The 26,972-nt window shown below is 36.4% G+C and overlaps 1 protein-coding gene across 7 annotated transcripts in view; it reads right to left on the bottom strand.

The window, feature by feature from the left end:
- MAPK10 (mitogen-activated protein kinase 10) overlaps nucleotides 1-26,972 on the bottom strand; it is a 315,377-nt gene that overhangs the window by 131,256 nt on the left and 157,149 nt on the right. For 4 of the 7 annotated variants that reach the window (XM_058719591.1, XM_058719592.1, XM_058719590.1 and 1 more), the window contains one exon: nucleotides 8,693-8,862. In XM_058719591.1, the coding sequence (XP_058575574.1) occupies nucleotides 8,693-8,862 (170 nt within the window). Of the gene's footprint in view, nucleotides 1-8,692; nucleotides 8,863-26,012; nucleotides 26,120-26,972 lie in introns of those variants that run through there. The other 3 variants (XM_058719589.1, XM_058719595.1, XM_058719588.1) reach the window with 3 other exon arrangements.

Genomic DNA, 26,972 nt, shown 5'->3' with positions numbered 1-26,972 from the left:
TTGCTTTTGGATGGAATGATTTATAAATATGTTAAGTCCATCTGGTCTAATATATCATTTAAGGCCTATGTTTCCTTATTGATTTTCTGTCCAGATGATCCATCCATTGATAGAAGTTGATTGTTAAAATACCCTACATATTGTATTGCTTTCAGTTTCTGCCTTTAGGTCTGGTAGCATTTGCTTTACATATTTAGGTGCTCCAATGTCAGTTGCATATGTATTTACACCTGTTTTATCTTCTTATTGGAGTGACCCCTTTATCATTAGGCAATGCTCTTCTTCTGCCTCTTTTATTATAGTCTGTTTTAAAGTCTATTTTGTCTAATATAAGTATAGCTACCCCAACTTTCATTTTGTTTCCATTTGAATGAAACGTCATTTTCTATCCTTTCACTGTCAGTCTGTGTGTCCTTACATCTGGAGTCTCTTATAGGCAGTATATAAATGTGTCTTTTTTAAAAAATCCATTCACCCCCCTATGTCTTTTAATTGGAGAATTTAGTCCATTTACATTTGAAATCATTACTGATAGGTATGTGCTTATTGCCATTTTGTTTGTTGTTTTCTGGCTGCTTTTGTAGTTCTCTCTTTTTTCCCTGGTGGCTGGATGACTTTCTTTAATGTTTTATTTAGATTCCTTTCTTATTTTCTTTTTTATATTTACTATAAGTTTTTGCTTTGTGGTTACTATGAGGCTCACATATAACAGCCTATTGATGTAACAGTCTATTTTTAAGTCAATAGCAACTTAAATTTGTACACATTCCAAAACTCTACACTTTTACTCCCTTGACAATTTATATTTTTGATGTCACATTTTATATCTTTTTATTGGATGTGTCATCTTTTATTGTATGTAGTTTTAGTTAATTTTACTACTTTTGTCTTCTAACCTCTTTAAGTAGATTTATAAGTGATTAACTTACTACCTTTTCTATATATTTACCTTTTCCAGTGAAATTTTCACTTTGATATGTTTGCTTGTTATTAATTTTTGCCTTGTTTTTCAGCTTAAAGAAGTCCCTTTAATATTTCTAAGGCTAGTTTGGTAGTAGCTAATTCCTTTAGCTTTTGCTTGTCTAAAAAACTCCTTATCTCTTCTTCAAATCTGAATAATAATCTTTCCAGGTAGCATATTTTTGGTTGAAAGGTTTTTTTTTGCTTTCAGCACTTTGAATATATTGTGCCACTCCCTTCTGACCTGAAAAGTTTCTGTTGAGAAATCTGCTAACAGCCTTATAGAATTTCGTTGTATGAAACAGTTTTTCTCTTGATGCTTTTAAGATTCTCTTTTTAAGTTTTGACAGTTTAATTATAGTATGACTTGGAATTATAATTCTCTTGGCTTCCTGGTCCTGGATGTCTGTTTCCCTCCCCAGGTGAAGAAGTTTTCAGACAATATTTCTTTAAATAAGCTTTCTGCCCCTTTCTCTCTCTCTTCTTCTGGGACCCCTACAATGGGAATGCGATTCTGCCTGATGTTGCCCAGAGGTCCCTTAAATTATCTTCATTTATTGTTTTTCTTTTTGCCTCTCATTCTGGATGAGTCTATTGCTTTATCTTCTATGTTGCTGATCCATTCTTCTACTTTATCCAGTCTGGTGTTGACCCCCTCCACCGCCCCCAGCATATTTTTCAGTTCAGGCATTGTATTCTTCAGCTCTGTGACTTCTGTTTGGTACTTTCTTATATTTTCTACCTCTTTGTTAAAGTTCTTACTATGTTCATCCATTCTTCTCCCGAGTTCAGTGAGCATCTTTAATAACCATTACTTTAAATTCTTTATGAGGTATATTACTTATCTCTGTATCATTGAGGTCTTTTTCTGAAGTTTTGTTTTGTTTCATTTAGAACATAGTTCTGTTTCCTTATTTTGTTTGACTCTCTGTGTTTCTATGTATCTGACAAAACAGCTACTTCTTTCAGTCTTTATCCTTCTTATTCAAACTTTCCCTAGCTTTTGGGTTTCTTGAACCTTTGTAATTGTCTAAACTGCCCGATTTATTCTTGATATAGCCCCTAGTTGAGGGTGTGCCAAGACTTTTCAGTGATCCAAGGAGAAGAATCTCATTTAGCACCTGGTTTCAAGCTGATGGGAGCCAGACCCTCAGGCAGCAGCTTTTAAAGTCTGCAAATATATACAGTCCTGTGGGACTGCATTTATAATACCTGTTGGCCTTTAGACCAGGAGATCTGGAGGTGTCCCTGGGTGACTTGCAATTGGGACTCCAGAAAAACTTATAAGCTCCTTTCTGGGAAGTCTCATCAAACTGAGCTATCTATAGTCAAGGGAGTACGCAAGGATGATGTATCCTTGCTTATGTTCCCTAGGAGCACCTCCTAGACCTCTAGATGTGTGGGAAACTGGAAGCCTGTCCATCAGGCTGAAGCTCCAGGCTAAGTAAATAGGTCTTTTTCATAGGAAGATTGGACTTGTGTTTCAGTCAGCTGTGTACCTCCCTGGGGGTGGTGGCCTGTCAAGAGGTGTCTTTCTGATTGTTACAGTTCCATGGAGTTCTGGAATGCCAGTCCTCTTGGCCACCAGGGTCAGGTGATCAAGGGATGCCCCCTGTGTAGATTACACATGGCCTCTGGCTTTAACAAGGCAGCTGAAGAGTGTACTAGGCAGGGTATGCCTGCTAGCTTCAGAAAGGCAGCAAGAAAATGTCTTGTTTATGCATGCCTGTAGGCTTCAATGATGCAGCAAGAGAGAACCCTGTCAGTGCAGGCACTAGCGTTAGGCTGAGAGCGGAAAGATGTCATAACTGCTTGTACTTGTCCACACCAGCCAGGGAACAGGGAAGAGTTACAACTACCTGTGCTCTCCAGTTTCAGCAAGTGCTATAACTGCTTACCCCAAACTGTCCCAGCAATGCCATGATGCCATTTCCAAGCTCACCTGCTTGTGCTAGCAGGCTGTGTGAAGAGTATAATGATGGCATCTGTTAATGCTTCTGTCTCCAAGGAGGATCTCAACTGTCCTCCACTCCTCCAGCCAATGACCTCAAATCAGCAAATGATTCTCCTTCACATATAATCTAGGTATCTTTCAAACTGCTGTTTATTCACTTGGTCTTGGGAAGAGCAAAACCACACATGAGCCTTCCAGGAGGGGAACATCAGTTTCCTATGGCACTCTGAGATCCCCAGACATCAGCCCCATTGGTGCTCCAAACCAGACATTCTGAGGACTCATCATTCTGGTGCACATCTCAAGGGCTAGGGTGCCCAATGTGGGACACCAGCCCTTTGCTCCTTTGGGATATGTGCCTATCTGGTGAGATCCCTCACCATTGTATGTTGCTGCACTGGGGGTGGGATTTTTACAAGATTGTTTCTCTGCCTCTCCTACCATTCTCAGTGTGGTCCTTTTACCCTTTGTTGTGGAGAAGAGTTCATCTAGTTTTCAGATCTTTTCCATATGAAATGATCCATATGTAGGTGTAGACTTGGGAGTCTATGGGAGGAGGTCAGTTCAGGACATTGCTACACTGCCATATTGGACCCTGCTCAATCATTGTTTCTTTCTGTTACAATAGATTATCTCTTTTTCTCAGAGGTAAAAAGGAAATTTTCATTTATTCCCAAATATTTCGTAGTAGATTTTATTTAATGATTCTCAGTAATGACACTGTTGGTCCATCATCCATGGTGAATGATAGCATAGTAGTGATTAATTCCTTTTGAAGATATTTTGCTATTGCCTGTGTTCCCCTGATAGTAAATAAGCAATGAAGCAATCCAAAGAGAGGAAAGAAAGCATAGGAACCCAATAATAATTTAAAGTAATTGAAACGGTAGAAATGAGAATCCATTTCAAACATAAGTACCAATATGCCAACATTTACACTTGAAAAGTAAAATCCTTCTTACACAAACACACAAAATTTTATGGTGACACATGCAAATAAAAATTGATTCCTCCATGTTTTATTCCTGGTTATAAATAAAATAAAGCAAAATAAATGCATCATCTATTTCAGATTGTCTGCCCCACATCCCAGGATCCCCAGATATGCCCAGTTTCCAATATCTCCCAGTCACTACACTCAGAATTGTATGGGACATTCAAAACACACAAATTTGCATTTTCATGGACAGAGAAAAGGTCTGTGGATTTTAGAGACATGTCTGAAAATGGATGTGTGTTTGATGTGGGGGATAGGTGGATAAACTCACCAGTGACAAAAGGCAATAAGAAGGAAATTAAAAGGCTGTGGAGAGGACACATTAATACAATAGATACTCAAGAGAAATAAAACATTATAGACATGAGTTATGATAAATAAAGATATCTCAAAGCTAGGTTGAGGAAGAGGGACAAGGAAGGGACAACTACATTCATGTCTAGAAAGGAATGTGCCGGAATTGTGGTGTCCTGTACAGATGGTAGAGTAGCGAATTGGAAGATGAGGAAGAAGAGGATGCCATCCTATTTCTGTCCCTTCATCTTGGTCTTTGCTAGCTTTATTTCCCTCAGCTGTAACCCAAAAACTAATAATAATCCCAGGAAGCTCCAAGGCTAACATTTTGGAATTCAGGTATCTTTTCTGACAAATTTGCTGATAAATTTATTGTAAAACTGGATTAAAAATTTTACTCAAGGACACATCATTTATTGAAATCTATTTCAGTTAGTATACCTAAGAACTAAGATGATTTCTGTCCTGTACAAGAAGAAATAGAGGCTCAAAATGCCCAAAGAAATTTTTCGTGGATTTTCAAATCTTTCTGGTACATTCTGCTAACTTCTTGAGAAAAATGGTGTTTTGGATCTATTTTTAAATCATTAAGGTCTATCAGCTTCCTTTCACTAGTGCCCTTACTTTCTGTGGCTGTTTTATTTAATGGAAAATAAAACAATCCCAATGAGTATTTCAACATCTGAACTGAGAAATGTAGGAAAATTTTCTCATGTTCTGTAATTTTCCTTTTAAGAAAGGTAGCCAGAAATTCCTCTGCTTTCTCCATCTCCTCTCTTCCTTCATAAGATTTTTTTTCTTTTTGTCTTATTTCCTATTTCATTTTGAAAGTTGTTCATAAATGCAGTGATATCCCAAATGGGATTCCCACTCCCCAGGTAGTATACAAGACATCTAGTAGAATGCAGAAAATATGAACATATATTGTAATGTAGAAAGGAAATTAAAATTACTAATATTTAATAAACAAATTAATACTGGTCTCTCCCAAACACAATTTGTCCCCTGTCACCTAGCAGCTGGTTACATATTACCTAGGGTAAAAAAATTTTAAAAGGAAAATGGAAATTTCATGGTTTGAGGGGGATTGACAGAAGCACCCTAAATTCCTTCCTCTGAAAACATTATAGTTCGGTGTGCCTGCTCTAGGAGATTTATCTTTACTATACCAATGGTATTAGTGTTGCTGCCAAAACAAATCACCACAAACTTAACTGTTTAAACAACACAAATTTATTACCTGACAGTTCTGCAGATCAGAAGTCCTTACATGGGCCTCACCAGGCTAGTCAAGATGTTAGCAGACAGGTTCTTTTCTGGAGGTGCTAGAGGAGAATTTGTTTCCTTGCTCAATTGGGTTTGTTGTGAGACTCCAATTCCCTGTGGTTGCATGACTCTAATGCAGCCCTCTATTTTTCTTACTGATTGGCAGCTGATAGCAATTCCCAGCTTCTAAAAGCCAGACAATTTCTTGGCTCATGACCTTCTTCCTCTAGCTTTAAAGCCAGCAACAATAAGCAAGCCTCTCACATGTCTTAAATCTCTTATCTCTATTTTCCCATTGCATCTCTCTGACCCACTCTTCTGCCTTTCTTTTCCACTTTTTAAGAACTCATGTGATTAAATTGATCTCTCTGAATATTTCAGGATAATCCCCCCATTTTAAGGACTTAACCTTAATCACATCTGCAGAGTCCCTCTTGCCATGTCAGATAACATATTCATTGTTTCTGAGGATTAGAGTCTGGGCATCTTTGGGGGACCATTATTGTGCCTATCATGCCATGAAATTACTTTGTGCCACAAAGAGATTCAACTCATACCTGCAGCATAATTAATAAATAATAAAAACTGAAAATAAGAATTCCTTTAGCTGTTTAAATGTTTGAAATGAAAGGTTTGGTGCATCGTTAAAAATATTTAACTGTTCCATTTTTCAAATTGCAGAAATAATTACTGATTGACATTAGGTAATTACTAAGTAAATTTCAATAAAGGCTTTGATATATTTGATAAATGGGGTTTAAATGCTAGTAAATGATTTAGTGAGTGCACCAACCATGCACAGCTGCCATTTACATTGACTAAGAATTGAGAATGAACTTAAAACCAGTTATCAAAATGAAGTAAATGTTTAAAACTTATGTCCACAGAAAACCTGCACATGCATGTTTAAAGCAGTTTTATTTATAATTGCCAAAACCTGAAAGCAACCAAGATGTCCTAAAGTAGGTGAAAGAATAACCTGTGGCATACCTAGACAAGGAATTATTCAGTGATAAAAAGAAATGAGCTATCAATCTATGAAAAGACATGAAGGAATTTTAAGTGCATATTACTAAGTGAAAGAAGCCAATTTAAAAAGGCTATATTCTGTTTGATTCCGACTATATGACATTCTGGAAAAGGCAAATCTATGGAAAGAGTAAAAAGATCAATGGTTGCCAGGAGTTGGGAGTAAGAGACAGATGAACAGGTGGAGTATATAGGATTTTTAGAGCGGTGGAAATACTCTATATGATACCATAATAATGGATACATAACATTTTACATTTGTTTAAATCCATAGAATGTACAACACCAGGAATAAATCCTAATGTAAGCTATGGGCTTTGGTGATTATGATGTATCAATGTAGGGTCATCATCTGTAATAAATATACCACTTTTGCTGGGGATGTTGATAATGGAGGAGGCTATGCATGTGTGGGGGCAGGAGGAACATGGAAAATCTCTGTACCTTCTTTTCAATTTTTCTCTAAGATGTTTTGCTCTAAAAAAAGTATTAAAAATAAAAAATGAAGTGAATCAGATTTTGAAATTGTTTTATGAAATATAAAATGAAGGTGTAATGAACACTACCACATTGTTGTCATCATAATTACATTATATCAAATGAGTGAAGAAAAGTTGTAAAGTAAAATCTGTTTTTAAATAAAATTGATTTCATCTTTATCTCATCTTTTAAAAGTATGCTTCTAAATGGACATTACTAATGTAGCAGTAATTTATATAACAAATAAGTATATTGATCTAAGTAAATATCCTCAATAAATAAATAAATAAGTACATACATACATACATACATATTTATAGTACATATCCTAAATTTTTACTTACGAGTTATCAAATTGAAAATTATTATACTAATAAGTTCATACTAAATACATTTGGTGGCTACATTACAAGTCAAAACTACATAGAATAAATGCTTATCAATCTGATATCATCACTTTTGCAAAAATTTTACCGAACAGTTAATAAGATTTTGATTTGTCACCATTTCAATTTGCCACTGAAAAATGTCATAAAAGAATGGTTATTAAGGATGCCCAAAATCTTTCCATTTTGGAAACATTCAACAAACATTTTAAAAATACCACTTTTTCTAATAAGTAACTGAATTTTAAACATAGAACTTTAAAAGTCACAGGAACATTTGACATATAATTTATACTTATTTAGAATGCAGGGAATTTTATTTGCTGGTTATCTTAACACATATTTCTTGCTGCTAAAGCATCCAAAGAAAATTTTCAAATGCATTAGCAACAGCTAGGAAACCTCCAGTTTTCTTGGTTTCTCCATGGTTGTTGTAAAATGGACATTTTTTTGTGAGTAGAAAAACTAGTCACAAGCAAAATCGTAAATGTTTTTAGCACACAGGCAATGAGTTACAATAATGCTCATAATTTTACTTTTATTTGATAGAAAGTATTCTTCCATTCTCAAATCATGCTATATTTATTTATGTTTATTTGTATGCATGTTTATGATTAGTTGACATGCACAGCATTGTTCCCTTTAAAAATACAAGTGAAATAAGTCAGAGAAAGATAAATAGCATGATTCCACTTATATATGGAATCCAAAAAACAAAACAAAGAGACAAACCAAAAAACATACTCTTTTTAAAATTTATTTATTTAAATTCAAGTTAGTTACTGTGTAGTATTGGTTTTAGGAGTAGAACCCAGTGATTCATCACTTACATAAAATACCCAGTGCTCATCCTAACAAGAGCCCTCCTTAATGCCCATCACCCCTTTAGCACATTCTCCCACCCACCTCCTCTTCAGCAACTCTCAGTTTGTTCTCTGTATTTAAGAGTCTCTTATGGTTTGCCTTCCTCTGTGCCAAAAAATAGAATCTTAAATACAGAGAACAAACTAGTGATTGCCAGAAGGGTGATGGATGAGGGGATAAGTGAAATAGATAAAGGGGATTAAGAAGTACAAACCTCCAGTTATAAAATAAAGAAGTCACAGAGATGAAAAGTATAGCATAGGGAATACAGTCAATAAGATTGTAGTAGTGTTGCTTGGTGATGGATGGTGACTACACTTTTCATGGTGAGCACTGAGTAATGTATAGAATTGTTGAATATGTTGCACACATGAAACTAATATAACACTGTATGTCAATTATACTTCAATCAATCAATAAACAAACAAATAAATAAATAAATGTTAAATCCATTCCACTTACCAAACTATTCCCTGAGCCCCAGAGCCAATAGGCTTTAAATTCTGGTAGCGCTTGAGAACTGTGAAGGTTGAGTCTCCCACTTCCACACTGTAGAATTGGTTGTCAACTTTGCTTTTGCTCATGTTGTAATGTTTGGCAATATATGACACATCCACTTGTTTATCGAATCCCTATGAAAGGAAGAACAATAAAAATGTGAGACAAGCGAGCAACCAGAATGATCATGAGCTGTAGAAAAGCCTGTTCTTTTAATGATTACTAATTCAGTCATCTATCATCATTATATAAACCTGCATTTCATATGCAAAATATGTATTAGTTTATGTAAAATAACCTGGAGTAAAAGAACTTAGAAAAAATACATTAAAAATATTTGTTTTTGGTATTAAAACTAATAATAATAAAATAATCTTAGATTAGGTCTACATAATCTTTTTTGAAATGTTTCATTAAAACCATTTAATTATTGGGCCGCCTGGGTAGCTCAGTTAGTTAAGCGTGGAACTTCCGCTCAGGTCATGATCTCACTGTTCCTGAGTTCAAGTCCTGCATTGGGTACTGTGCTGACAGTTCAGAGCCTGGAACCTCCTTTAGATTCTGTGTCTCCCTCTCTCTCTGCCTCTCCCCCACTCACACTCTTTCTCTATCTCCATCAAAAATAAAATAAGCATTAAAAAATTTAAAAAAAATCATTTAATTATCTATGAAGCAAACATCTACCAAACATATATTGGGCCCATATACTATGCTAGAAACTTCAGAGGTGATTCCTGATCATCCATTATAAGAGATGAGAAAGGATAGAAGATTGTATCTATATCCCTTTTCAAAAAGAAGTGAGATACAGAATAATGTGTAGTTTTAATTTTTTAATTAGGTAAACTTGAATTAAATGGTGTTGACTTCATTTGTTCTCAATAATGCCCAAAATGTTATTATCCTTCATTAAACACTGAACAATTTTAGTCCAAATTAACAGTATTCTAAAATGACACATGACATCTTTTTATTCTTTACAAGCTTAGATTTAAATATGTTGATTGTTGTATGTTTTGTTTATCTTTAAGACAAGTCCTACTATTTATTACATTTAGCAATGGAAGAATCTTTCCTTGTAATTTGAATTATAATTTGTGAATATAATATAAATATCCATTATCCATGATTATTGTTTACCCATAAATATTTTTTACCATAAATAAATTTATACTGCATTTTGTGACATTAAATAATTTCAACTCTGTAGCTGGAAAGGGCCTTACAAAATATTGTCTAGACTATTTCTTGTGACACACACTGGTGGATGCCTACCCAATAGTCATCCCCTCTCCTTCTTGCTTGATTTTGTTCAGGTTTTGAGCACTCTCATATTCTGTAGCCTCCTCCCCATACCCAGAATTGAAAACTGAATAATTCTCTTTAGAGGTGACATTGACCCTTAGTGGTATTTGGGTGATTTGTGGGCATGTTTTCGTATACCATATGACAGAAAATGTGCCTTGTACTTGGTTGGCTTATTGAATAATGCTAGTTGTCCTGCAATGAGTGGGACATTCAGGAATAATTTCTTATACAATGAATAGTTTCTTACATACCTTAGACTTTTGAGTTATACCAAAGGTTTAATTACTAAACAAACAAAACCAAAACCCTGCCTTTAATGTTCTGAGCCTAGAATCTAAACTAAAGGATCTTTGTATGGTTTTAACACACATTGACTTCTGAAAACCTGATTCTCACATAATTTAAAGGAAGATTTAGACCTCCTTTGTCTCTGAACCTCTGGTTGGTCATAATACCACTGTCCTTAGAGATTTTAAAATAAAAATTTCATTTCTAAATCTAAAAAAATTGAAATATAAGTACAAACTAATTTGCCCCTGCATGTTCTTGGAAAGGGAGCCAGACACTACAAGTAATGTAAATGAGGAGACGACAGTGGGGACTACATGGACATGAGTGGCAAAACCTACGAATCTAGAGCAATCTTATGCTAGCATCTTACAAGCCCAGACTCAAAGCAGAATGCAAGTCACAGGCACCCGCCTATGACTAGAAGACATATGGTGGCAGCAATCCAGTAGAAATGCACACAGACCTCAAAGAACAGAGTGGACTATAGATGAGGAATCCAGGTTGTTTAAACTGAAAATTGAAAATTCAGGTAATTTATGAATAAAATAAGGAGAGGTCTGAAATTCAGGAGACAGTCCAGGAAGCATGGAACAGGAAATTAAACAAGACTATTAAAAATCAGGGCGTTGTAAATTTATTCAAGGAGGCAAAAATGGGATTTAGAATTTAAACAATGAGTGTGAACAACAACAAAAACCAGAACATTAATATTTAAGCAATCCTTGATGTTAACCACAGTATCAGGAACTTCTCTCCATACTACAGTCCATTTCTACTCTAGGCTTTTTGGGTATCTCAGCAGACTAACCACTATTAAGGTCTTCCCCCCTCCCCACCTGGCGTTGAAAGGTAAAAAAAGTAACTGCTGCTAGACTAACAAATGAATTCATTTGTCAAGGTTAATTTGGGATGAAGGAAGTGCCTTAACTTCATTTGTGTGTTCTGGCCCTTTTTTACATCCTTTAATGTTCTCATTTCCGACCACCCACAAAATTCTCAGCACAAACTAGCTTCATCAAACCTACGTTATCCATTTCTATATCCCCCACTTACTCTCTTCACTTCTGAAATGTCACTTGTTCCAACTACACTGCATATATATACTAATCTTAAGTAACATTTTATGTTCCAGACACTTGACTTAATGCTGTATCTTGGTACCACCCCACTCCTTCAGACTTGCCTATGGCTTTTCTAGCTCAGTTTTCAGACTAATCCTAAGAGATATTCTACTCAACATTTACAATCATTTAATCTAAAAAATACTGATGATGTACATATTATGTGCCAAATGCTGGGGTTGGCCCTGGAAAAACAACAAAAAGAGAAGGTCTCTGTCTAGATGGAGGCAGTCAAGTAAGCAAGTAGTTAAAATATGGATGATATATTCTATAGTAGAATAAAGAAAAGGTGCTGGAAGCAAACAAGGAGTAGCAACTAATTGCTTGCATTCATTCATTTTCATTAATTCATTCATTTACTATGTATAATAAAAACAACTGCTAGATGCCAACCCACAGGTATAAATTGGTAACGCTTGAGAGGAAATATGATCAGTGTTTTCCCTGGACCTCCCTTCTAACTGGTTTTCAAATGTGAATGAGCACCTGAGGAGCTTGACCAAAGGCAAATCACTGTCATACCACATTGGAGATTTGGATGTAGACCACCACATAAATCCTGATAATCTGAGGATTAGATTGCCAGGCAATCCAGGTGGTTCTGACTTGAGGAACTTGAGATTTGAAAATCTGACTTTGAGAAAGACAGCATTACAGCAGTCATTCTCAAGATATGCTTCCTGGAGCATCAGTATCAGCATCACCTGGAAACCTGTTAGAAATGCAAATGCTCACTCCTGCCTCACACCTATTGAATCAGAAACTCTGTGGTCAAGGCCCAACAATCTGTCTCATTAAGCCCTCGAAGTATTCTGACGCATGTTGAGAACCATACACTATAGTGGAAGGATCACCTGAAGACTTTGAATCCGAACTTATACCTCTGCCTGACATATTTGAAAAGTAAAATGAGATTTCTGCATCTGCGTCAGGGAACACATTTTGCGTATTTATGTATTGCCAAATTACATTGCTCCTGGCACACAAATGGGAAACCAGAGTCCTAATTATGACAAGGATTACCCCTCATCTCATGTTGAAATATTTGAGAGAACCTCACTGACCCAGACTCAAAGTCTCAGTATTAAGAAAGGTCAACAGTTGGCCAAGTGCTATAATGGACTATATCATTTCATCTCAGCAATTATTCACAGTCCTGAGAAGCACCCTGTCATTTTTCCCAGTGCATGTCTGTAACAGAACTTTTTATAGGATGGGGAAGCTACATATAGTCTTGGCAGTTTGATAAAAATGGTTAAAACAATCACAGAGTGTATACCAGCAGCAAGATTTCAGTAAGAAGAGTATGAATTCCCAGTCAAAAAGTGACAAATAAAAGCTATCTAGTGCCTTGACACATTTTCTAAAATAAAAATTACTTCATGATCTTTTTTATCCATTTTAAGCATATAATTTCTCACAATGACATTGAAAATCATCATTTTTAACTAATTAATTAATTAATTTTTAATATGAAATTTATTGTCAAATTGGTTTCCATACAACACCCAGTGCTCATCCCAACAGGTGCCCTCCTCAATGCCCATTACCCACTTTCCCCTCCAACCCACTCCCCCATCAACCCTCAGTTTGTTCTGTTTTTAAGAGTCTCTTATGGTTTGCCTCCCTCCCTCTCTAAATTTTTTTTTCCCTTACCCTCCCCATGGTCTTCTGTTAAGTTTCTCAGAATCCACATAAGAGTGAAAACATATGGTATCTGTCTTTCTCTGTATGACTTATTTCACTTAGCATAACACTCTCCAGTTCCATCCACATTGCTACAAAAGGCCATATTTCATTCTTTTTCATTGCCAAGTGGTATTCTATTGTGTGTAAAAACCACAATTTCTTTATCCATTCATCAGTTGATGGACATTTAGGCTCTTTCCATAATTTGGCTATTGTTGAGAGTGCTGCTATAAACGTTGGGGTACAAGTGCCCTATGCATCAGCACTCCTGTATCCCTTGGGTAAATTCCTAGCAGTGCTATTGCTGGGTCATAGGGTAGATCTATTTTTAATTTTTTGAGGAACCTCCACACTGTTTCCAGAGTGGCTGCAACAGTTTGCATTCCCACCAACAGTGCAAGAGGGTTCCCGTTTCTCCACATCCTCTCCAGCATCTATAGTCTCCTGATTTCTTCATTTTGGCCACTGTGACTGGCGTGAGGTGATATCTGAGTGTGGTTTTGATTTGTATTTCCCTGATGAGGAATGACGTTGAGCATCATTTCATGTGCCTGTTGGCCATCTGGATGTCTTCTTTAGAGAAGTGTCTATTCATGCTTTCTGCCCATTTCTTCACTGGATTATTTGTTTTTCGGGTGTGGAGTTTGGTGAGTTCTTTATAGATTTTGGATACTAGCCTTTTGTCTGATATGTCATTTGCAAATATCTTTTCCCATTCCATCAGTTGCCTTTTAGTTTTGTTAATTGTTTCCTTTGCAGTGCAGAAGCGTTTTATCTTCATGAGGTCCCAATAGTTCATTTCTGCTTTTAATTCCCTTGCCTTTGGAGATGTGTCAAGTAAGAAATTACTGCGGCTGAGGTCAAAGAGGTTGTTGCCTGCTTTCTCCTCTAGGGTTTTGATGGTTTCCTGTCTCACATTCAGGTCCTTTATCCATTTTGAGTTTATTTTTGTGAATGGTGTAAGATAGTGGTCTAGTTTCATTCTTCTGCATGTTGCTGTCCAGTTCTCCTGGCACCATTTGTTAAAGAGAATGTCTTTAATCCATTGGATGTTCTTTCCTGCTTTGTCCAAGATTAGTTGGCCATACATTTGTCAGTCTAATTCTGGGTACTCTATTCTATTCCATTGGTCTATGTGTCTGTTTTTGTGCCAATACCATGCTGTCTTGTTGATTATAGCTTTGTAGTAGAGGCTAAAGTCTTGGATTGTGATGCCTCCTGCTTTGGTCTTCTTCAAAATTACTTTGGCTATTCGGGGGCTTTTGTGGCTCCACACAAATTTTAGGATTGCTTTCTCTGGCTTCAAGAAGAATGCTGGTGCAATTTTGATTGGGATGGCATTGAATGTGTAGATAGCTTTGGGTAGTATTGACATTTTGACAATATTTATTCTTCCAATCCATGAGCACAGAATGTTTTTCCATTTCTTTGTATCTTCTTCAATTACCTTCATAAGCTTTCTATAGTTTTCAGCATACAGATCTTTTACATCTTTGGTTAGGTTTATTCCTAGGTATTTTATGATTCTTGGTGCAATTGTGAATGGGATCAGTTTCTTTATTTGTCTTTCTGTTGCTTCATTATTAGTGTATAAGAATGCAACTGATTTCTGTACATTAATTTTGTATCCTGCGACATTGCTGAATTCATCAATCAGTTCTAGCAGACTTTTGGTGGAGTCTATTGGGTATTCCATGTATAATATCATGTCATCTGCAAAAAGTGAAAACTTGACTTCATCTGCCAGTTTTGATGCCTTTGATTTCCTTTTGTTGTCTGATTGCTGATGCTAGAACTTCCAACACTATGTTAAACAACAGCGGTGAGAGTGGACATCCCTGTCGTGTTCCTGATCTCAGGGGGAAAGCTCTCAGTTCTTCCCCATTGAGGATGATATCAGCTGTGGGCTTTTCATAAATGGCTTTTATGATGTTTAAGTATGTTCCTTCTATCCCTACTTTCTCGAGGGTTTTTATTAAGAAAGGCTGCTGAATTTTGTCAAGTGCTTTTTCTGCATCGATTGACAGGATTATATGGTTCTTATCTTTTCTTTTATTAATGTGATGTATCACATTGATTGATTTGTGAATATTGAGCCAGCCCTGCAGCCCAGCAATGAATCCCACTTGATCATGGTGAATAATTCTTTTTATATGCTGTTGAATTCAATTTGCTAGTATCTTATTGAGAATTTTTGCATCCATATTCATCATGGATATTGGCCTCTTTTTTTTTAGTTCTCTTTTTTTGCTGGGTCTCTGTCTGGTTTGGGAATCAAAGTAATGCTGGCTTTATAGAATGAGTCTGGAAGTTTTACCTTGCCTTTACATTTTTTGGAAGAGCTTGAGAAGATAGGTATTATCCCTGCTTTAAATGTTTGGTAGAATTCCCCTGGGAAGCCATCTGGTCCTGGACTCTTATTTGTTGGGAGATTTTTGATAACTGATTCCATTTCTGCGCTGGTTATGGGTCTGTTCCAGTTTTCTATTTCTTCCTGTTTGAGTTTTGGAAGTGTGTGGGTGCTTAGGAATTTTTTCATTTCTTCCAGGTTGTCCAGTTTATTGGCATATCATTTTTCATAGTATTCCCTGATAATTGCTTGTATTTCTGAGGGATTGGTTGTCATAATTACATTTTCATTCATGATTTTATCTATTTGGGTCATCTCCCTTTTCTTTTTGAGAAGCCTGGCTAGAGGTTTATCAATTTTGTTTCTTTTTTTCAAAAAACCAACTCTTGGTTTTGTTGATCTGCTCTACAGTTTTTTTAGATTCTATATTGTTTATTTCTGCTCTGACATTTATTATTTCTCTTCTTCTGCTGGGTTTGGGGTGTCTTTGCTGTTCTGCTTCTATTTCCTTTAGGTGTGCTGTTAGATTTTGTATTGGGGATTCTTCTTGTTTCTTGAGATAGGACTGGACTGCAATGCATTTTCTTCTCAGGACTGCCTTTGCTGCATCCCAAAGGGTTTGGATTGTTGTATTTTCATTTTCCTTTGTTTCCATAAATTTTTTAATTTCTTCTCTAATTGCCTGGTTGACCCATTCATTCTTTAGTAGGGTGTTCTTTGACCTCCATGCTTTTGGAGGTTTTCCAGACTTTTTCCTGTGGTTGATTTCAAGTTTCATAGCATTGTGGTCTGAAAGTGTACATGCTATGATCTCAATTCTTTTATACTTATGAAGGGCTGTTTTGTGACCCAGTATGTGATCTATCTTGGAGAATGTTCCATGTGCACTCGAGAAGAAAGTATATTCTGTGACTTTGGGATGCAGAGTTCTAAATATATCTGTCAAGTCTATATGATCCAATGTATCATTCAGGGCCCTTGTTTCTTTATTGATTCTGTGTCTAGATGATCTATCCATTTTTGTAAGTGGAGTATTAAAGTCCCTTGCAATTACCACATTCTCAAAAATAAGGTAGCTTATGTTTGTGATTAATTGTTTTATATATTTGGGGGCTCCTGCATTTGGCTCATAGACATTTATAATTGTTAGCTCTTCCTGATGGATAGACCCTGTAATTATTATATAATGGCCTTCTTCACCTCTTGTTACAGCCTTTAATTTAAAGTCTAGTTTGTCTGATATAACTATGGCTACTCCAGCTTTCTTTTGACTTCCAGTAGCATGATAGATAGTTCTCCATCCCCTCACATTCAATATGAAGGTGTCCTCAGGTCTAAAATGAGTCTCTTGTAGACAGCAAATAGATAGGTCTTGTTTTTTTATCCATTCTGATACCCTATGTCTTTTGGTTGGAGCATTTGGTCCATTTACATTCAGTGTCATTATTGAAAGATCTGGGTTTAGAGTCATTGTGATGTCTGTAGGTTTCATGCCTGTAGGGATGTCTCTGGTACCTTGTGGTCCTTGCAACATTTCACTCACAGAATCCCCATTAGGATCTCTTGTAGGTCTGGTGTAGTGGTGATGAATTATTTCAGTTTTTGTTTGTTTGGGAAAACCTTTATCTTTCCTTCTATTCTGAATGACAGACTTGCTGTATAAAGGATTCTCGGCTGCATATTTTTTTTCTGTTCATCACATTGAAGATTTCCTGCCATTCCTTTCTGGCCTTCCAAGTTTTGGTAGATAGATCTGTCTTTGGTAGATAGTCTTATCGGTCTCCCTTTATATGTTAGAGCGTGTTTATCCCTACCTGCTTTCAGAATTTTCTCTTTATCCTTGTATTTTGCCAGTTTCACTATTATATGATGTGCTGAAGATGGATTCAAGTTACGTCTGAAGGGAGTTCTCTGTGCCTCTTGGGTTTCAATGCCTTTTTCCTTCCCCAGATCAGGGAAGTTCTCAGCTATGATTTGTTCAAGTACACCTTCAGCCTTCAGCCCCTTTCTCTCTCTTCTTCTTCTTCTGGAATTCCTATGATATGTATATTGTTCCATTTGATTGCATCACTTAGTTCTCTAATTCTCCCCTCATACTCCTGGATTTTTTTTATCTCTCTTCTTCTCAGCTTCTTCTTGTTCCATAATTTTATCTTCTAATTCACCTATTGTCTCCTCTGCCTCTTCAATCTGTGCTGTGGCCACCTCCATTTTGTTTTACACCTCATTTATAGCATTTTTTATTTCCTCACGACCATTTTTCTAGTCCCTTGATCTCTGTAGAAATAGATTCTCTGCTGTCCTCTATGCTTTTTTCAAGCCCAGCAATTAATTTTATGACAATTATTCTAAATTCTTATTCTGTTATATTGCTTAAACCGGTTTTGATCAATTCATTAACTGTCTCTACTTCCTGGAGTTTCTTTTGAGGAGAATTCTTCCATTTCATCATTTTGGGTAGTCCCTGTGGTAGCTAAACTGCAGGGAACTTCCCCTGTGCTGTCCGGAGAAACTTGTGTTGGTGGGCAGGGCTGCAGTCAGACCCAATGTCTGCCCCCAGCCCATCGCTGGGGCCACAGTCAGACTGGTGTTTACCTTATCTTCCCCTCTCCCAGGGTCAGGACTCACTGTGGAGTGGTGTGGCCCCTGTCTGGGAAGCTTGGACACTTCCAGGATTGTGGTGCTCCTTCCATGGGATCTGGCCAAGGACATATTAGAAGGGGTGGATCCCCAAGGTGCACAGGGGCGGGAGAGGCAGGCTTAGCTTGATTTACCATTGGTGGTCCCCTGTGGGAGGGGCCCTGCAGCACCAGGAGGGAGGCAGGTCTGTTGGAGGGATGGATCCACAGAAGCACAGAATTGGGCGTTTGCAAGGTACAAGCAAGTTCGGTGACAGGAACTGGTTCCTCTTGGAATTTTGGCTGGTGGATGGGAGAGGGAAATGGTGCTTGCCAGTGCCTTTGTTCCCCCACCGAGTTTTGTCCTTCCAGGGCTCAACAACTCTCCCTCCTGGCGTCCTCTCTCCCACCCTGCTCTCTGAGAGCAGAGCTGTTGACTTTTAACATTCCAGATGTTAAGTCCTGCTGTCTGTCAGAACTCACGGAGTCCGGCCCCTCTGCTTTTGCAAGCCAGACTTCAGGGGCCCTGCCTTTCCCAGCAGGCTGCCCCTCCACCACCCCGGTTCCCTCCCACCAGTCCATGTAGTACACACTGCTTCTCCGCCCTCTTGTCTACCGTCAGCCTCTTCTATGGGCCTCTTGTCTACGCTTGGCTCTGGAGAGTCCATTCTGCTAGTCTTCTGGTGGTTTTCTGAGTTATTTAGGTAGATGTGGGTGGAATCTAAGCGATCATCAGGACAAGGTGAGCCCAGTGTCCTCCTACACTGCCATCTTCGAAAATTATCATTACAAAGTTTGTGAATTCACACACACACACACACACACACACAATTTACTTTCAAGTATTCTCTTTATACCTAACTTTGAATTAAACTTCATATAAAATCTAAAAGTTAGAAAACACATCCTTGAAAGTACCTCAAATAATTGGGAAAGGCTATTTTAATTATTAAACAGTAAGACAGAGAGATAATGATACTGGAAATTTTCTTGGATTGATGTTGTAACCAAAATTTTGATGGCAAACATGTTGTGTTGAAAAGCTTCCACCAGATTTCATCTGTGCCCCAAGTTTACAAATCCAAATTGAAACTCAAAAAGCTCAGAACATATTTAATACAGTATATTTTATCCTCAATTTCCATGCAGTTTTTTCATGATTATAAAGTTCAAATATAAACTTTCTCTTTAAAATGTTCCTATGAAAGTATGCCATTAAGTGTACTATAAAAAATTATCAATGCTAAACAAAATTTTCCCAGTTCAGGTCACTGGGAGCTGATGAGCTGAATCCAGGAAGGGAAGATCCAAAATTTCACACTAGGAGGGCATGACCAGCAAATAAAGATTCTGAAGTTTCAAAATGGATCAGAACTACTTAAGGCACTTGTAAGAGATGGATTGCTGAGCCTCACTGAAAGTTTCTGATTCAGTAGAACTGGGGCAAGGCTAACAGTCTGTATTTTTAACAAATTCCTCACTTAAAGAACCACTATTTTATTATATTTTCTTTAATACAATTTATTGTCAAATTGGCTTACATATAACACCCAGTGCTCATCCCAACAAGTGCCCTCCTCAATGCCTATCACCCATGTTCCCCTCCCCCCACCCATCCCCATCCACCCTCAGCTTATTCTCTGTATTTAAGAGTCTCTTATGGTTTGCCTCCCTCCCTCTCAGTTTGTAACTATTTTTTCCTCTTCCCTTCCCCCATGGTCTTCTGTTTAAGTTTCTCAAGATCCACATATGAAGTGAAAACATAGAATATCTGTCCTTTCTGACTGACTTATTTCACTCAGCATAATACCTTCCAGTTCCATCCATGTTGCTGCAAATGGAAGGATTTCATTCTTCTCATTGCCAAGTTGTACTCCATTGTATATATAAACCACATATTCTTTATCCATTCATCAGTTGATGGATACTTAGGATGTTTCCATAATTTAGCTATTGATAAAAGCACTGCTATAAACATTGGGATACATGTGCCCCTATGCATTAACACTCCTGTATTCCTGTAGCGAAATTCCTAGTAGTGCTATTGCTGGATCATAGGGTAGATCTATTTTTAATTTTTTCAGGAACCTCCCCACTGTGCTCCAGAGTGGCTGCACCAGTTTGCATTCCCACCAACAGTTCAAGAGGGTTCCCATTTCTCCACATCCTCAACAGCATTTGTAGTTTCCTGACTTTTTTATTTTAGCCACTCTGGTGTGAGGTGGTCTCTCAGTGTGGCTTGGATTTGTATTTCCCTGATGATGAGTGACACTGAGCATCATTTCATGTGTCTGTTGGCCATCTGGATGTCTTCTTCGGAAAAGTGTCTATTCATGTCTTCTGCCCATTTCTTCACTGGATTATTTGATTTTTGGGTGTTGACTTTGTAAGTTCTTTATAGATTTTGGATACTAGCCCTTTATCCAATATGTCATTTGCAAATATCTTTTCCCATTCTGTCAGTTGCCTTTTGGTTTTGTTGATTGTTTCCTTTGCAGTGCAGTTTTATCTTCATGAGGTCCCAATAGTTCATTTCTGCTTTTAATTTCCTTGCCTTCGGAGATGCATTAAGAAATTGCTGCAGCTGAGGTCAAAGAGGTTGTTGCCTGCTTTCTCCTCTAGGGTTTTGATGGTTCCCTGTCTCACATTCAGGTCCTTTATCCATTTTGAGTTTATTTTTGTGAATGGTGTAAGATAGTGGTCTAGTTTCATTCTTCTGCATGTTGCTGTCCAGTTCTCCTGGCACCATTTGTTAAAGAGAATGTCTTTAATCCATTGGATGTTCTTTCCTGCTTTGTCCAAGATTAGTTGGCCATACATTTATCAGTCTAATTCTGGGTACTCTATTCTATTCCATTGGTCTATGTGTCTGTTTTTGTTCCAATACCATACTGTCTTGATTACAGCTTTGTAGTAGAAGCTAAAGTCTGGGATTGTGATGCTTTGGTTTTCTTCTTCAATATTACTTTGGCTATTCAGGGTTTTTTGTGGTTCCATACAAATTTTAGGATTGTGTGAAGAATCAGTATTTTAGAGAATAGTAAATATAAGAGACGTAAGAGGTCACCATTTAAAGAGGGCTAGTTGGAGAAGTAAAAACGGGAAGCAATGCATGTCAAACCAAGTAAACAAAAGACATGGAATTAAAAATGTCATGGTGACTCTCCTTGGAATCATCACCTCATTAGCAGGCCCAGACATCATATTCCCAGGGATGTGTTTCATAGGTATAATATAGTATCCAACTGATGCTCTCTCAATTAGCTCATAAAAATAAACATTCCATAATCTGTTTATATTGAATTTATACTAAAACACAAAGGTATTCATAAATGCTCACCAAAATGGAAAGTCTTTCCAGAGAAGAAATTAGTTAATTATAAATAAGTAATATTGTATTTAAAAATTATAAATCACCACAGTGGTAACTTATGAAAATCAATACAGTTCAAAATAATTATAGGTTTAGAACAGTCTATTCTATTATTGATTCACATTATTTTTTTAAATAACTCATTCCTCCACTGAATATTAATATCATGTTTAAATTTCTTTTAATGTTTATTTATTTTTGACAGAGAGAGAGAGACAGAGCATGAGCGGGGGAGGGGCAGAGAGAGAGGGAGACACAGAATCCGAAGCAGGCTCCAGGCTCTGAGCTGTCAGCACAGAGCCCAACGTGGGGCTTGAACTCACAGATTGCCAGATCATGACCCGAGCCGAAGTCAGACGCTCAACCGACTAAGCCACCCAGGTGCCCCCTCATGTTTATTTTTCTTTTAATTTTTTTTTAATGTTTTATTTATTTTTGAGACAGGGAGAGACACAGCATGAACAGGGGAGGGTCAGAGAGAGGGAGACACAGAATCTGAAACAGGCTCCAGGCTCTGAGCTGTCAGCACAGAGCCCGACACGGGGCTCGAACTCACGGACTGCGAGATCATGACCCGAGCCGAAGTCGGCCGCTTAACCGACTGAGCCACCCAGGCGCCCCGTGCCCCTCATGTTTAAATGAATCAATGTTTCTATGTGGATATAGGAGAAATTTTTTCTGCAAAAATTCAAAGCAAACCCATTTCCTCCCTATCCCCCATCTGTGAAAAAATTTTAAAGCTAAATTAAAAGAAGATATTATTGCCACTGGCAGTCTGGTAGGCAGAGAGGAAATCTGAATATAATCTGTTCTGTGAAAAGACTGCACTTTATGCAGACCTGTAAGAAAGGGCTTTGTGGAATGAGTCCGCATTATCAGTTAGTTGCTACCCTATAGCTATGGAGTTTTGCAAAGAAAAATGTCCTACATTACTGATCTTATCCTGCAGGTATCCAAAGCTTTGACTTCATTCTTCTCAAATTTAATAACCTGTATGCATACAAGTATTCCCTCCTCATTTTCATTTGCGTATGACTGTCCTATGTTACTGCTAGTCATTTCCTAAGCAGGAGACATTAAGGTTTAAAAATATGTAGAGGTTGAGCTTCCTTAGTTTCTCTTGAATGGTACAGCTGAAAATAACACCAAGCCTGGATCAGTTCTGCGCTTAACACCTGTGAAAACTTGAGCAAGTCATTTTATTCTTTCATTCATTTATTATTTATATTCTGTGTGGTTCCAAAAAGGATTTGTGTAGAACACCATAAAGGATATGGGAACAATCAAATCATTAAATCCAGTTTTAGGAACAGACCTCAAATAAAGCAGGCTGGGAGATGACAGTTTTACCTGAAGGCTTAAGTTATGACTATCTATTGCTTTGAGCACAAAACTTAGTGTCATTCTTCCACTAAGCCAAAAGAAAAACATAATGACAACCAACAACAAAACACAATTAAGTGGCAAGTTTTGATTCATTAATCTCACAGAATATATCATACCAGACCACTTCATAGGAAAGATAAAATCTCTCTAGTACTTAACTCAGGAAGAATATTCAATAGTTCTTTATGTAATAACCCAGAATCAAACATCAAATAGTAGATATATTTTTAATCAAAAGCATAAAAATATTTTTCATATGATTTACATGACATCAGCTCTCAATAATTCAAGGGGAGAAAGAAAGGTAAAGCAGTATTAATTGCTTACTTGCTAAAGGTGAACTCTGTATTCTGTTAAATACTGTATTTAACACTAACTACATGCGAGGAAAGTGGCATACAGAGCTGTTAATTGGTTCAACATTGGTTGAATTAATGGTCTTAGAACCATTAATTAGTCGTGTCAATTAATATAAATTGAAGTTTATTCAACTCTAAAACGTGGTTTTTTTTGTTTGGTTTTTGGTTTTTGGTTTTTGGTTTTTTTGCTAAACCATTCACTAGTTCAGCTAGAATAATTTAGAACAAGGATATGGTTTTCTTATGATAAGGTGAGCTATAGGAATAGAGCTTAGAAGATCAAGAGAAATGAATGAATAACATGCCCTTCTCTTGTATTTATCTATTGTCTTAGCCTGGAGTTTGAACTTAGATGAACATTACATAATTCAAGATTGAAGTAGACAGTGTTGATGAGGGAAAGGTGGATTTTCAGAACTGCCTAGAAATTTAAAGGGCCTGATTCTATTTGCTTGTTAAATATATATTGATCACTTACTGTATGCCAGGCACTATTGAAGATGCTATGGATATACCATATCCATGCTATGGATAGCCAAGATAAATTAGCTACAAAATGACCCTACAGAAAATTAACTGGTTAATCTGTTAGATATTATTTTAGTATTGTCATTTGGATACAGAAAAGTATCTGCCAAAAGTGGTGATTGTGCTTTTGGCATAAATGATGTTGAGCTATTCATTCTCATATAATGACCAGTTATTTCATGCAGTTATTCCATGCAGAATGAGTTATTCCATGCAGAATGACCATGAATATTATGCAGAATACCATAATATGGGTTCAATCCATTTTAAATCTGAATCAAATAATTTACATATGAGTTTTAAAAAGGGAGATTTGAGACAACAATGCTTAATGATATTTAGGATTAGATTCTGTTTTGTCAAGAGCATATTTTCTCCACTCTGTTTCTTAAAGTATTACTCTCTGAGGAGGATTACAGCCTGAAAGGTATATGACTTTTATATTGGTTGCCCAGAGATGGATACTCTGTGGAATCAATGGCTTATAACAAATCAATAATGCAGTAAAACTTTAAGACTTAAATTATGTTTAACCATTATTTTCAATGACGTGAAAAAGCACATTGCAGTAATCAATAATAAAGTGGGAATGGCTTCTGTCCCTTGTCATTTATATATGAGGGCAGAAAAGTAATACTGCTTGAACGCCTGCTAATCACCAAGCTAGTATTAGGACAAGACACTGTGCTAGGTGTGTAATAAATCATTTCATGTAAGACTTAATATTGTGATTTTGCAGTTGAGAAATCCTAGACTGAGAACTTTAGCAAAGGGTAAAAATCCAGCTTTTCTCTAAGAATCATGACTGTCAGTTCTCAGTCAAGCTTTTTACAATCTTACTCAGTATACTTATTTATGGAATAACAGCGATATGCTACTCTTTTCATTAGTGAGAAGGTTAAATGAGATCATCTATGTAAAGCTCTTAGTATGGTATAAGCTTACTTAAAAAGCCATCAACAAAGTTTACTACTACTAGTATAATTATTATTGTTGATAATAATAATTATACTAGTACAATTATTATTATTGAGAAGATAACATTTAAAAGCACGTAGCTAAATAGCAATTTTATAATGTTTTTAACAAAAAGTTGGCTTGAACTGTAGTGCCATCCCAAGACACTATAATATTGCTATATAGTCAATACATAACCAACAGGGTTCAGAATGGTTAGGTAATAAAATATTTTTCTGTGTTTTCATCTGTGGCAAAAACAGTGTTCCATGAATATTCACATCCTCTACTACATTCCCCAGCCTTCCCCTGCAGTACTGTTGGGGCCATGTGATGATTTCTGGCCAATGGATTACAAGTAGACATGGCAGGTGTTAGCTAAATTCAGGGGCATTTAGGGGATGTGCCACCACAATCCATCTCTTTCCATACTATGGTGTCTCAGCTGGCACATCACAAGATAGTAAGAACCTAAATTCTATAGTCACCAGATAGAGAAGAACCCTTGTTAACCTGTACTAGATTTTGTATAAGAAGAAATAAACTTTTGCTCTGATAAGTCACTGAGACTTGAGGTCTATCTATTACTGCAGTATGTTTTTATTCAACAAATACTTACTTTGGTCTTACAATTGTCAAGCAATGTTCTAGGTACAGAGAATATAAAGTTCCTGCCCTCAAAGAGCTTAATATTAAATTCTCCCTTACAGGATCAAACTTGGAATGCTGGCTTCATTACCACAATGATTTAGCCTACTAAACTAATCACACTGAATTCTACATTTTTTTATTTACACATTCTCAATTTGTCTACAATAAAAAAAGAAGTATAAAATAGCCAGTAATAAGTGGTATTATATAGTCAAGACAGGAAAAATTTTCCACCTTATTAAATAATAGTTAATTTTTAAAGAAACTCTTTCTTAGGGTAGGAGTAAGAGGTTATGTTTCCTTAAAAGGAAAGTAAAATGTCATTTAGGAATCAAAATGTTTACAGAGTTGTCTCATATGTTTTTTAGAAGGGGAAATTAGAGTTTATCAAATGCTACATTTAAAAATATGGACACTGGAACCCTGTTTTCATTTACACAATAAAGAACATTATTCTTAAATCCAAATCATTATATTATTAAGATTCTTTCATTGCACAATTATAAAAAGATCTAATTAGTACTTAAGTTTAGTAGTTCCATGTTCTCCGAAGTCTGGGTTTTCATCTTTTGGATATGCACTTTTGTAACTGCCTTAACATTTTTAGGAATCAGTTAGAGATGTATAGAGGATATAACCAAATAAATATTCACCTTTAGAGAAGATGAACAAAAGAAGAGTTGAATGACACATTCCAGATTGGAACTGGTTTTGGAACTCATGATCTAAATTAACATTATTCTTCTTAACCTACTGAAAAATTCAGCTTTTGTATATCATGCACCCCAACTTCAAATAATACCTGTACAGAAAAGCAAAATTATCACTTAATGTATTTTCCAAAGTCTCACATGGAATTAAAATAGTGCATAATGAATGCATTGATTACTAAAGAACACTATGCAGATCAAAATAGAATGCACATATTGATGCTTTCCTTACAGAGCATGATTTACCATACACTGAAAACCACAGGTAATTCTGGGATATTTTATAGCACAGCTATTTTTAAAGATGTAGGCAATAACTTCATTTAATCTGATTAATACCTTAACCATAATTAAACTTATAGTACAAAGCTATATTTATATTCATGTTTAAGATCATTCAACAAGAAGTCAAGTTTGACCTTTTCGTGCTTCAAGCAAACCAAACACATACTCGCAATCAACCAATACAGAAAGTTCACCATTATAGAAACAGATCTTAAGAACTTTACACTTTTTTGTTAATCTTTGTAGCATAACTAAATCTATTCATTAACTCAAATAATTATTTAATAAGTCATTAGGAAAAAAAAACCTTCCCAAGGTATAAGACATAAATATAACATTAAATTTTCTCTTTTGAAATTTTCTGCAGCCATTGTCACATGTGAACATATGGAAAAAAGTACTTTCAAACATGATGAAACATTCATTCATAAAAATAGCTATGCTAGCTATTATCCTGATAGTATATATATCTCAGTGATTTATTTCATGATTCAAGATATACCATGTTTTCACAAGAATGTTTGCTATGTCTTTAGTAATTTACCCATGGACAGCCCATGCATGAAAGCATATGCATACAGTAAAACCTTGGATTATGAGTAACTTGTTCTGCGAGTA

Source organism: Neofelis nebulosa, chromosome 3, assembly GCF_028018385.1.
Source record: "Neofelis nebulosa isolate mNeoNeb1 chromosome 3, mNeoNeb1.pri, whole genome shotgun sequence".
NCBI lineage: Eukaryota > Metazoa > Chordata > Mammalia > Carnivora > Felidae > Neofelis > Neofelis nebulosa.
This window is presented reverse-complemented; position numbering and strand designations above follow the sequence as displayed.